This window comes from Protopterus annectens, chromosome 3.part0 (genome assembly GCF_019279795.1).
Source record: "Protopterus annectens isolate FY-2018-M chromosome 3.part0, PAN1.0, whole genome shotgun sequence".
Lineage (NCBI taxonomy): Eukaryota > Metazoa > Chordata > Ceratodontiformes > Protopteridae > Protopterus > Protopterus annectens.
The window spans coordinates 383,039,841-383,054,447 of NC_056731.1; the positions used below are offsets into that span (position 1 = coordinate 383,039,841).

At 35.9% G+C, this 14,607-nt stretch overlaps 1 protein-coding gene across 1 annotated transcript in view; it reads left to right on the forward strand.

The window, feature by feature from the left end:
• Positions 1-14,607, forward strand: part of AMPH (amphiphysin) — a 1,643,383-nt gene that overhangs the window by 1,367,261 nt on the left and 261,515 nt on the right. Inside the window, exon 12 of the mRNA XM_044064832.1 lies at positions 9,281-9,391. Within this exon, the coding sequence (XP_043920767.1) occupies positions 9,281-9,391 (111 nt within the window). The remainder of the gene's footprint in view (positions 1-9,280; positions 9,392-14,607) is intronic.

The window sequence follows — 14,607 nt, forward strand, 5'->3', positions numbered from 1 at the left end:
TGAAAGTGGTAGATAGCTAGATAGGCACAGATAGATAAACATAAATATATTCACACATATATTTATATTTGTGGTGCTGCGGTAGCGTTGTCGCCTCACAGTAAGACGCTGTCCGGTTCGATTCTCAGCTAGAGCATCTTCTGCGTGGAGACATGCTTGAATGGGCGTACCTTCGTTGAAGGTTGTGCATCAGGGCTGGTAACTTGGCACGTAAAAATCAACTACCAATTATTAGCAGACCGGATTTCCACTGTGGCGACCCCTAACCGGGAAAAGCCGAAAGACACAACAATATTTATATTTGCATATGGTCACTGTTGCTTTCATCAAACACGGATTTTGTCAAAGAAAATGGAGGTGAGCATTTTAAAGTGAACATTCCAATTATGGAACATTCACTAGGCAGAGTATGCCATCTAGCTTTGATAACTGACTTTCATTTATTTATTTGAATTGTTTTACCAAGGTAAAGTACTGATCATATCGGACCTATTTCAGTTATAGTCCATGGTCAAAAACTGACAAGACATACAAAACAGATAAGAATGCAATAATACATAAGTGACAATAGAATGGTTCAGTGAAAGAGTCATGCTTTGGATACATGGTATCATTACAGTTAGAGCCCAAAATGAAATTTCATGTCTTGCTTTTGAAAAATCCTTTCTTTACTTTAGATGAAAAAAAAATGTCTGACTTCATGAAATAGTATTGCAGACATGCTATTTTGAACTTCTTGAGATGTTAAGTGCCAAATTAGAAATAGTCAGTACCTGCAAGGTAATATTAAAAAAGTGGGTAATGACGTAGTAGCAAGTTTAAAAAATAAATACTTGAGTATTAGTTATTTATTTGTTAATCTTGGCGGAGCACTGATCCACATAGGCCTTTTTCAGACTCAGCGCAGGAGTACTTTCGGCTGATAATCACATAGGAAGCATATGCTGGCTCAGGCTGTCAGATCCTAGACCACAGGAAACAGTTTGTTAACAGCTCTTATTTAGCCTTAATCCTCTGTTCTAATTAAAAGATAATCATTACATTGTAATTTAGAATTAAAAAAAAAAACAATTCAAGATGTGTATTTGTAAAAAAGAGACCTGGCAGAGAGAGATGGGGAAAACATATGGCAACAGAGAGAGCAAAAATCCCACTCAGGCATTTTATGCAAAAAATGAAATGAAATCAGACAGTAGAGTAAAAAATAACAGCAGGAAGACAGCGTTATTGAGAGTCCATTACAAAGTGGTCAGATTATACCATTTATAAAGGCTAATTTCCCCCTTCTTTGAGTTGTTGTGGCCATGGATCGCCATGGTGCAGTGCTGATGTATCGCCATAGTGCAGTGCATCTGTGCGTGTGTATGAGTTTTAGGAGCAATAGGAAATGCAGAGCAATTGAGTCTAGTGACCATTTGTACCTTGCCAATACCCAACCTTAGATTGTACCTCCATTTTCAAGGAGAGGAAGGCAAGGCAAGCCAATAGTGAATTTGTGAATACCTATCCGATCATCAAGTTCCCTTATGAATGAAGATAGTGTATCACACACTTGCTTTTGCTACAGGAGCCTATTTCAAAGTAGGGAAAAGCACTGTATAATGAAACTGTCTCAGCACCATACTGTATTTATTTATTTAGTTACTTGATGATGAAAATTTAGATCCTTGGTTCTTCTATTTGTAAGACTATTTTAATTTTGGAGATACACGAGATTCAGGACCACTGGGTCCACCATAGCATAGAAGGCAAGGCATAGATCTCCCCTTAGAAGTATGTAAGATACTGAATAAAGAGATAGTGTTTCTAGTCTTTTTATGGTTTCTAAGTCAGTGATCCTATCAGTAAGGTACATCTGGGGTCTTTCTAGTTGTCTGACCTGTCTAGTGAGGTATATCCCAAAAAGACAGTGTATGGAATCATTTTCCTAATCAGTGCTGAATTAAAGGTGAAAGTGACCTCTTTAGATCGGGATGATATTCCTCTGGCAATGAGCTGTGTTAAGTAGAAAGATTTTCTAACTACTAACATAATTTAGTGATCAAAAAAAAGGGAATTATCAACCAAAGGTCTTTAACAACATTCTCAGTTTGAAGTGGGTTGTTGTTTATGCTGTATGCTGGGAGAAGAGTTTGTTTACTAAATCTGACATTATTGTACTTTTTAGTATTTAATTTGAGACAATTTTAGTACACCAGGCATTTACAAGTGTAAGTTCTTGCTGAAGGACTTTGATGTCAATGTAGGATTGCTGAGCATCTCATCCCATACCGACGCATACTGGATCCCACTGAAATGCCACCATTTATTGAGACAATTATTGAAGCCAATTAACTTTTCTTTGTAATTATGCATCATTCTTAGAAAAGGAAAGATTCTACTCAGGACCAGAGTCTTGGCTACACTTGTGGCTTGGATGGAGAGTTCTGTCATGTTTCTCTCTGCATATCCCTCGGGGTTTTGTATCTCATGTTGTTCACTGTCATGTGAGAGGCTTCTTGAACCTATAATAATGCAAGGAAGTGTTGCAAAGACTCAGGCTACCTATATGATAAAATTCAAATGATTTTATTTAAACCACAGGCTTTCATTTAGTCTTGTTTTCTCAAGTAGAGTAGCTTAAAGTAGATAAAAATGATAAAAAACTAAATTCAGGCTGTTAAACTACATGCTTGTTTAGCCTGCACTGATGAAGCAGAGGCATAGAACGCTGACTATAGCCGAGGCAGAATGTGTTTGGTTACCAGCTTAGGCACTTGACAGTATAGGTAAGACAGAATGGATGAGTCAATCATGGGGAGAAGGTGTTGATTTGCTTTGGTTAACCCATCACCACTGTTCCATTAGATGAACTAGTCTTGTTGGGTGAGTAGAGGCAGGTCTTGAATTGTGGCCAGACCACAGTCAGGCATGGGCATGACCACCTAGCTATTATAGAGGCCCATGTCAAGCCCATGCATGGCACAGAGATATAAATGATCCTTGCCGTGTGCATGTGCCCATATCACAGCAAATGATTGGGGTTTGCTTAAAAAATAAATGTTACTGTTGAGCTACTGTTGAGCGTATTAAATCCCTGAAGGCTACTTGGATGACACTGCCTTTCAGAAGAATCTCACTGGAAGTCATTTGGTGGGTCTCCCCCCACCTCTAGGGAACAAATAAACTTCTGTTCAATTGGGAAGTGACTGATAATTGGCAAGCAGAGGGCAGAAAAGATAGAGGGGGAAATATTATGTTTCTTTTGTATAAAAAATCAGATCAGTTTAAGTATTATAAGTCTCTATAATGTTTTAGTGGTATGTTTTCATTTAATAATTTTTCTCTAGAAGAATTCATCATACACTTCCACATTGCTTCTGCTAATAAATAATTATTTTCCTAATGATCCCCTTATTGACGAGACAACACATTCATTTATGAACTTAAAAGCATTTTGTCAATGTTGTACAAAAGAAGCATCTTCATAAATTATGTTGCACTGAACAAGAGTAAATGAAAACTTACCTAACCTGTCCATAGCTTTCATGAGTGAAAACTCACTAGTGGGCACATTTATTTTTTGAAAACAAAGCAAAACCACATTTCCTGTAATGTCATAGAATGTTCTTTATGTGAATTTTTTCTTGCAAAGTGTTTTACTGTTTCTAAAATATGGCTAAAACAAATGTAGTACCTTAATTTTGTTAAGCTCATCTACAGTAATACCTGAAAAAGAAGAACATGGAAGCGGTGATTATAATGGACACTAGACATAAAAAGCAGACTCTTGAGAGAAAATATCAATGCAGATCCTGTAGTGCATTGTGTCCTTGGAAATCAATTACTATTCCCATAAATGTTTGCAGAATAATTCATTTTAATCAGCACAGCCATGTTGGAATTACATCCCAGTTTCTAGAATGTAACCATCATATGGCCATAGGTGTATTGAGTTAGGAGCCATTGACTCTATTGAATATGCATTTTTGTCAAAAAAGTGAATGATATGATAAATAAATCAAAAGTGTTTATGTCATAGAATGTTTCACCTGTCAGAATAAGGCATGTCGGTTGCATGTGGGCAAGATAAGTGTGGGTTTGGGAATTTAATGCCAAAAACATATGGATATACAAAAATGTTGACATCAAAGGTTTTGAGTGTTTGTGTGCATTTTTGCTGGTTAGCATTAGACTGAGGGTATATAAAGAGGTGGATTTTATGTTGTGCATATGGTATGCATCTGAGTGCCTTCTGTAGTGGTAGTGTTAAAAGTACTTTTTTTGTACTTTAAGGTATAAGCTTAAAGTTGGGCAACCTATACTAATAAGTTGGTGCACAGGGGACTGCTAACTCTAACCCTGTCCCTGCCTATAACACAACTCTATTCCATATTTTAGAAAAAAAAATTGCATAACACTACCAAATTATGTTTGAATGTGCAGTGGGGTTTTGGTTGACAGATCAGGAAAGAAAACTATTTGGCTATATTTTACTTTTCCTGGATGGCAGGACAGAAAGAAGACATGCACATGGAGAGTTCTATTTTATGGCAGAGCTGTATCCTAACTGCCGCAGTGTGAAAGCACAATTACATATAACACCATGGCGGGCCAGTTGTCAAAATATCATAAGCACACTTCTTGTGACAACGATACTATTATTTACAAAGCTGCTATTACAACCTCACACAGCTGAAGTTCATGTTATACAGAAAATTAATGATATTATGATGATTTTAGGCTTATTCAAAATGCTAACTTTCTCAGAATGTTAACAGTTCATGAAGGACCCCTGCTGAAGTATTAGTTAATGTTACCATTTATTTACAAATAGAATTGAGTAAAATAATTTAACCGAAGGCTACCCTATGCAACTACCTTGAAGATTTCTTGCTAAATTCATCACAGTTAAAAAATGATATCCCTGCACACAAGCAATTAGCTAAAATGGGTGATGGAACTAGTTTATATAGTAGGAAACCTATAATTATCACATAAAAACTACAAAATACAAAATTCAAACTGAAAAAAAAAAGAAATGCAAAAGTCAATTTAACAAGTGCAATAAGGCACTTGGGGTGTATACGATTATTAAGATTACTGCATGCTCAAGGATTGTAAGGCCTTATCTTCAAGATAATGTCATCATGCCTGTCAGTACCATATCTACCATGCACCCTATATATATATATATATATATATATATATATATATATATATATAAATGTGTGTGTGTGTGTGTGTGTGTGTGTGTGTGTGTGTGTGTGTGTGTGTGTGTACAATATTCTTGCTGAGCTGCAATGAAAAAAATACCCAAAAATGTGTTCCAGACAACCTAGGGAATGATTGAGTGTGTGTGTGTTTGTGTGTTTGAAAGAAGTGTTAGTAGCAAAACCAGTAGCTTATTTAACTTTCATACAGACGTCTGTGGGTTCTACTCCCATGCCATGTACATGGCAGGATGGGATGCAGCACTCATGAGCATGTCCTCATTTGGATGGTATGTCTAGTAACTATAAACCTGTTGTTGGTTTGCCAGCCATTGCCTATTGCAATATTACCAACTTACCATTTTTTTAATGTAACAGGCAATTTATTCTTCAAAGACAGCAAGCAAAGACTTTGTAGATAAAACCTTGAAATGTAAAGTTGTTTGCCAGCAGCAACCTATTCACTGGTTGCAGATCTCTTTAATGTGGAATTATTCAGATGACTTTTACTTCTGCAGAGATTGAGCATATTGATTGATATTGGTGGATTGTAATGACAGAATGGGTAGTTTTATCATTATAGCTTCATACGTTTTGTTTCATTGCTTAATGGAAAAATGTTCAAAACTACAAATGTAAAATACACTCTAACAAATGGTACTGAATCATACAAGGAATATAAATTAATACAATCAGGAAGGTAAATCAAAGAACACATGCATGCATGCATGGTCCTAAAAATGTGTGCAAGGAGCCTATGTTTTGAATACAGCTCAAAGGTAAACCTAATTTGCCACTGGTCAGATGCATTTTCTTTGAATATGAGTTTCAAAGGCAGAGAAGTTTACTGTTCATGCTAAGTCTGTTTTCATTGCAAGACTGTATTGTTTTGTTTTGCAAATGGCTTTCAGGGTTTGTACTATAAAATCTGAAGTAAAAGTTTAAAATTTCATCCAAATATCTGTAATAATTGTAGAAGTAAAGACAAAAATAATATACATACTGACAGGTCTGAACAGTGTTTGTGGGGGGTACTCAGGTAGGATCCAACTCTGTTCTCATCTGTAGCCATATCTCAGTTAATAAGGCAAAGTATGATGCTCCTGTTCAAGGAATGGAATATCATGCTGTTTTAGTAACATAATACAATATTGTTTTCTATTTTTTTTTATCTTTGTATACCAACAGGAATTTAGTTAAAACATTTGACTACTGCCCTGTTCTTATGTTGTGCTGCATTATAGTGTTTATTGTGATATTTTTATCATTGATTTTATTATTATAAACATGTCTTGCAGGAAACAATTTTCATAATCCAGTCCAATCACATGTAATTAAAATAATAAAAAAATCATAAACCTGCCTAGGAGTATTTTCAAGTTGATAGCAAAGTTTACATTGCACAAAACACTGAGACATTTTTGAGCAGTAAAAATGTCTCATCAGTACTGAACTCATTTGAAACTTATAGAAACTTCCTTTGAAATGACTGGATGAATAACATAAATCATGGTTTGATCTTTATGTCTTTATTTGTTTATTTATTTGATATTTGTTGACCATGAAAGTCCAAATGGGTCAAGAAACCATTTTCGGCAGAGGCCCAGGGAGAAAAGCTCTGCAAAGTAAAAAACATTTAATAAAATATAAGTACAGTGGTCATTGTATTTACATGCAGATGTATAGCTTACAAAGTTACAAGTTAGCTCTATTGACATAAAAGTTGTTGATTTTCATTTACAGCGGTAATTTTGCAAACAAGAAATAGAGATAATAGGTTAGTCCAGTTATTTTGGTAGGCTGATTGTATTCATTATAATAGAAAGTTAGTATAGTTAGAAAGGACATCTACAAGGATTTTTAGGTAGATTGCAGGAATGCCATTGTAAAAGAGATTAAAAGAAAGTAAAGGTTAACTAAAGTACATTAGTAAGACTAGCAGCTAATTAGAAGAGAGAAATGAGGGAGCTTAATATTTGAGGTTAGTACTTAATAAATCAGGCTGCTGTGTCTTTAGAGGAGAGGAGAGGGGAAACAAGGATGGTAGGGTAAAGTAGGACAAAAAGAAAAGGGTGAAGGGGCAGGGGATAGGAAGAAGGAAAGTATGGAAGAGTTAAAGGAGTGGAAGTAGAGAAAAAGAAGGGGGAAGGGGTGGGGAGGAAGGATGAAGTTTTTGTGCTGGTATAGCTTTCCTTATTTGCGATGAGGTTTTTTTTTTATTGCAGTTTGAGTAGATCAAAGGGAAGCTTATTGTCTATGGTTAATCCTAGTAGTATGGATTGGGAAACAACTTCTTACTGAGTATTGTTTAGATAAAAGACCTTTAAGTCAGTTGAGAGATTTTTGGGTGTGAAAAGGAGGAATTTAGTTTTATTTGGGATCAGCAAAAGCTGTGCATTGTTTAGCCAGCTCTCTATAGAAGTGAAGGCAGTCTGGATTAGATGGAGGAGGTGTTTTCTGTTGTTGGAGGAGGAGATGATAATAGAATCATCAGCATATTGTATTAGGGTACCTTTTGTGTCTTAAGAGTTTTTTCCCGTGAGGAGTCTTTGGTTGCAGATCGCAGGGTCTTGGGTTATAGCCAGAAACAGTTGGTTAAGAAACAGAAAACAGGCTTATCATCTAAAATAAAAAGAGAGGGAGATCAGCTATATGAGTCTGGTACAAAATTCAGCTACAATATTACAAGTTTATTCTGATGCAGAGTGGGGAAAGGAATAGAGTTAGTGAAAGGCTTTGATGAAGAACATGGTAGAAATAGAGATGTTAGGAGTATGTGAATCTAGTGAGTTGACAGAAATGGAAAGGAGAGGACCATAGGTGAGAAGAGGGATAGCCGTAAGATAAAGAAATGCAAGCAAGTTAACATAGGTAGATAGACAGATGTAAGTAAGCAGGGATAGATTGAGAATTGATTAGTTGCATTAGCAGAGCATTTTGAACAAGAAAAAATAAGGTGCAAGCAGACAAGAGACAGTTAAGTTAATATTACTACTTACACTGGCAAAATCATGTTTCTTTGTAAGTCTATGTGGGGATTTTATTTTTAGCATACGACTTTTGCATGCTGAGTATTCTTGTAGTTGTCCTTACGCTTCCAAGGATATTATGAATACGCACTGCAGTAGGTCATGTGTTAGAGCACATGACCTTATATACTGATCATAATAACAGGATCAATATTCCCCTTTGATGTTCAGTCTTGACATAGCATGACCTACTGAGTTATAATTATAGCCAGGGTAAAATATAACAATAATTGCTGCATCATTCTGTCTGCAAGCATCTTTTGGTGTATATGTTCTGCAATTATGAATTACCTATTGAAAAGAAAAATGATGGAAGCAAAACTTAAATTGTTAACCCAGAAACTAAATTTAATATATAATATGATGCCAAAAACAGCTAAATAAATTATAGATGTACTAGCCAGTTAAGTTCCTGAAACAAAAAGAATAATTAAAAGTTACATAATATATATGAAACAAATGTTACAAAGTAAGTTTACACATATGATATTAAAATGACTAGTACATGTATTGTGCATAATAAAGTAAATTTATAGCATAAACCCAGATATCCTTCATTGCATTACTGGCACTTTAATATTAATGTGACGTTGTGTATGAAACTGCTTCAAGACAGAGATTTTTCCATAAATGGGTAACTTCAATTTCTTAAGAAAAGCATAAGTATTGTACTTTCTTGGGGAATTATTGTTTTTCTGTAGTTGATAAATATGAGTATCTGTGCAGATATACATGAGTATCCGCATGATCTTTGATGTATTTACCAAATGCACTTGATAACCAACTCTCTTCTGTTTGTGTGTGTGTGTGGTGTGTGTGTGTGTGTGTGTGTGTGTGTGTGTGTGTGTGTGTGTGTGTGTGTGTGTGTGTGTGTGTGTGTGTGTGTGTTTGAGGGGAAGTGGACTGCTCTTTGATTTGGTGGAGAAATATTTATGCAAATCCAAAATGTTAGTCTTTAAAATGTTGTTAGGCTAAAAGCTACAGTGAAAATGTTTATCATGTCTCTGAAACAACATGGTACCAAAAATCAATATGACAACAAGTTGTTCGAATTTACAGAATGAAGCTCCTGCTCCAAAGCAAGAAGAGACATTACTAGATTTGGATTTTGATCCCTTCAAACCTGACACAGCAACGCCCATTGGAAAAACTCAGTCACCAATATCACAGGTTTGTTCATAGTGTTTTAATCTCATGATGATTGTTGCAATGTCTTTTGTTTTTTTAACAAATTTTGTTCTGCAGAAAGGCATGATTGAAAATGAAAGCACTTTCCACATACTGCCTAGTACAATACAAGGTTGCATAACTTCCTGTATATTAAAAGTATTCCCAACATCATGAGACATGTCTGTGCCTATTATCATCTGGCCTTTAAAACGATTAAATGAAGCATGGCTTTAACTTATCCTCCTGTTTACTATAAAATGTATTTTCTCCAGTTTTGCTGCATTGTTAGATGTGCTCCGACACTGTAGCCCTGATACAAACTTCAGTTTCTTATTGGTGACTAGTGAAGTGCACACAGGAACACATGTACAGAAGTGAATCATTTGCACTATTCTGCAGCAAAACCATTTTCTTACAGCTACTGCCTTAGCAAGAGTTTTTTTCATCAAATTTTATACTGACTTTAAGCTCATTTTTTGCTTACCTGTAGCATTCTAGTAATCAAATAGCCAAAGAAGGCCAATATATAAAAAGCTAACATACTTTTCTCCTTAAATGGCTTTGATTATTCATTATTGACTAAACCTTTGCTAAAAAGAAAAAAAAACATTTTGAGAGAAGGCAAGGCTAAAATAAGCCATCACTGCACTGTTTTCACTGTTTAACTGATGCCAAGGTCAAATAATATGTATTTTTCAAAACGATACAAGAGGCAGACATAAATGCATTCAATTAGTATGAGCTATGTTAAGAAGAGTAAAAGGTAAAGGTTAAAGTATCCAGGCAAGACACATATGAAAAATATGCATGTTGGATTTGTAAAGGGAATATGTAAATATTCTTGAAATGTTGTGTGTGCATAAAGGCTGAACAGTTAGTGTGCTTCTTACACCAAATGAGATTATAGCAATAAGTTGCCCCAAAGACCAGTAAAACAACTAAACTCTTGCTATATTTTAGTTTTTCTGATTTGGAAGTCTCCATAAACTAGTCCACCACCACTTTTCACATGAATAAGATGAAGCATGAACAAAACCTTAGGAAATGATGGATGTCTGGAAACATTTTCTAGGGCAAAATCCTAAGAATTTAATGTCTGACTGTGGTGGTGTCCTTCTGCATGCATATTTATAAACAGCTATGTACCTGCATGCAGTTTAGTTCAGATACTCTGCATGTAAACTTTAAATGTATGATATTGGTTTTATTGTGTTCTCTTGTATTTACACCTGCCCATTAGCTGTAGATCACTCTACTACCCTGGAAAACAAATATAAAATAACATTAATAATCCATCACAGGAATGTCCAAATCAGCTTTCACATAAAATAAAATACACCATTACAGGACTGCCAGAATCCCCTTTTATGGGACCTTCCCTAAAGGTTTTGCAGTGTCTTGGAATGCCCAGTTAGACCCTTTCCTCCAGCTTCTTCTCCGTTTTCTGTCTCACTGCAGGCACTGGATTGGTTGTACTGCATTTTGATATGAACTTGAAGTGCTTAATCCTTTCATCTTACTTTCAACTACTGTAGGTATCCTTTATTTGTTACCTTCTCCAACATATTTATGCAGTGTGACAGACATTTGATATCTCTGTACTTCCCACATCTGTTAATGTCCCATTTCTTCTTGTACATAGGCACTAGATTGCTTCTTCTCCAATTGCTTGGGATACAGCACTCTCTCCATACTTTGATGAGTAGCCTCCGGGGTCATACTGATTATGTATGGTTAGAGTGTTGAAGAGCATGTTCCTGAAACTAGGAGACTGTGTATATGGAGTCACATGAGGCAGGCAGATTGTAAGGAGCATTAGTAAGGAGGCAGATGAGAAATATTCAAATAAGTTCTGAGGCTGGACTGAAAAGAAGGAAGATGGTGTCAAGGATAAAGCAGCCCCAGTCAAGAGATAAAGATGTAAAGACAGTGGAGAGAACAGAAGATGAAGGGTGATTGATGACATCCAGATAAGAAAGGTAAAAGAAAGTCTCAGATTTGGTGGGAACAAGAGTTTCTACTAAGTTAACTTAAGGTTAGGATACATTCCCAAGTGTAGCATGCTTCCTCAGAATGTATATAATACTCTAAACATAGCAGCTGTTTTATTTCAGCATTAATCTCATTTCCTTAAGGACACATGAGCTCTGCTCTTATGCATTTGAGGAGACTGGGAATTCGTGGAAACATGACACACACAAAAAAACACTTTGGCAAACCCCTCTGCATTCCCCATACCTGTGCTAAACCAACCAATAAATTCAATAAAGACTGTTCATTGTTAAAGCATGTAAATAATGAGCACTTCTTTGCTGTTACCTATCAACCTCAGAGATGGCTAAATCATACACCTTTTACCTTTTACACATCTCTGCAATGAGGGAAAAAACACAGGACTATAGGTCGATGAATTATATGTGTAACTAAGAATACCACTTATATGGAAGATAGAAATTATCTTTTGCATTGTTCTCAGAAAGGACAAGGATATCATTGTACTGCAGATCATCTGCACTCCAATTATGGTTGTCAACGTAGAATTAGGATCTCTAATGAAATGCCTAGTACCAATACTCTGAAAATAAATAACAGAAAATGAGTGAATCTTCAACATCACTCTTCTTCTTTAACATTCTATTTTTGCAGGGATCCAAGCACCCCATGCACCTCTAAAGTGGGGAAAATCCCCCAGACTCCACAAACTTTTATTTACTAAATGATTGCCTTATCTTGAAGAAAAGGGAATATCCCGAGAAGTGGCCATCCCAGACTAGCCCATTTTTTTTTATCCATTCAGTCTAGAGTTTCGGGACTCACTCCAATTTGATCATCACAAATTATTGGGAAAGGTTGTGAGAACTTTATGCAAAGCTTAACACATTTCTGTTTGTCTCACCCTTCTCTTCATATCTGAAGCAGTTCCGAAAATTCAGTAATCCACCTAATGCATATTAACATTCAACATTATAGTACTATAGACATGCAGAAAAACATATCACCAAGTAATTTAACTTACAAGGTAAGCATTCTGGCATTTTGAAATACAGCTAAAGTAAAGTAGCTTTTGCCTTTTGATTTAGTGTTTTCAGTAAATAATATAAACACACACATACACACACACACACACACACACACACACACACACACACACACACACACACACACACACACACACAAACATGCACATATGCCCGTGCGTGCATGCATGCATGTATGCATCACATATATATATATATATATATATATATATATGTGTGTGTGTGTGTGTGTGTGTATTCACATAAACGTCCAGTGCAAAATTTATTTACAGCTTGCTGATAGAGACTGAAGTGATTATGCAGTCATATACAGTCTCTGGAAATATGCAGTAGGGGAGCAGAAATGTCTTGTGTTAAGTTGGACTAATGCCCTAGAAATACAAGGTGAATGCTAGGTAAGGAAGGAGACTGAATGCTACAACAGACATACCTTGTTTGTGGAAAACATTTTATGGTACTTGATGAACTAAAGAGATGAAATCATCCTATCTGTGGTTGAAAACTGAAAATTAGGAGACATGAACATCATTACTAGCATGAGAAGAGACCATAATATCACACAGTTGAACACTGCTGCTTATGAACTACCATGAAGAGGAGTTTTAAGAAACTAATTTGCTGTCCAAATGCTACAGGCTGTGCACTCAGACAGTCAGCTCCATGGCCCAGAGAGATACAAAACTGGCCCATCTTTAACAGTCATGGAAGTGGGTGAGCTGGGTCAGGGGATGGTGGGGGATAGTTTCCTCTGTCTGCTGCCACACCTGGGGGATAGAGAGATTTGGCCTTATTCTACTTCAGGAATGCTGTTTTAGGGATCGCAGGTTATTGTACACATTACGACAGGGACCCAGGGGTATAGGATTGTCAAGAAGAATTAACACTCCATATGAACATCACAGAAGCACAGAAACACACATCCACACTGTAATTCACAGGCCAGCTGGTGGAGAAGGAAATATGACAAGAACAGAAATATATCTTCTAATGATGCCCTCAGTTTCCAGCTCTCACTACTCCCTCTGGATGTCTTAAGAATGTAAGAGGGAAATTAAATTGGTTATCATGACAAAGGATTTGATAACTCTGGAGGATATGAAATCCAAAATCAATCCAAAAAGTGCGCACTGAAGATGCTTAAGATAAGACAGAGTTTTAGGATTAAGTTAAGGCTGAACTCCAACATTCATGATGCATAACTTAATTGAATTAAACATTTAATGTACAGGATGAACGATGCATATTTTATGAAAAATAATGTGCATGGACTTGTCATAGATTCAGGAATACAATACTATTGCATTATGAATAGCACTAGCTGCTAATTTGGGAGTATATCATGTGATTCCTTCACTCAAGTCAGTTTGCATGAAGTAAATCTAAATTTTCAGTGTATTTCTTGGTGTTTCACCTCTATATTAAAGCCTTAAACTGGCATTATATCATGTTGTGTACAAGATGCTATACAGTGATAGAAACTGGAGACGTCAGAAAAAAAAATTCTCATGACAAAGTTGTTATAAACTAAACAATGAGGCATTCGGCAAACATTTTATTCAAAACTTCATAATCTGTAGTGCTTCAGCAGAAGCCATTAATTGAGCATTCATCTACTAAATGAAATGCAACTTAACAAAATCGATTAAACACATCGAATCACAAAAGGCATTCAGTTTAAAATCATTCTAATTAATTTTAACATTAATTTCATTAGGTTTAATAATATTATTTTTTAAATAAAAAGGCTTCCTTAAAATAGTAACAAATTTTAACTCTACCAAGATTACAGTTATAGATGCATACTTAATCAGGCTTATAAGTAGACAGAACTTTAGACTGGAATATTGTTTAATGTTTGTTTTGCTGGTTCTTAGTTCATAAGTAGACAAAAGTTACTGCACCAAGGATCGGAGTCCCTGAACTACAATCGCAAAAAATGTTTTGCTGAAATGCACTTTTTAAAGTGTTTTTGCAGGGGACAAACCCCTCTCCACCCCTCTGAACTTACATATACCAACTGCACTCCTGCACCAACACAAAGAAGGGGAAAATGCTACCAAAACAGAATCACTTCTGGTACAGCTTCCCAACAGTGATTTCCTATGAAGTAACTCTAGTTGTTAGTGAGTTGAAGCTCAGGCAGAAGCTTCGTCCACCAATCGGTTACCCCTAAATCAG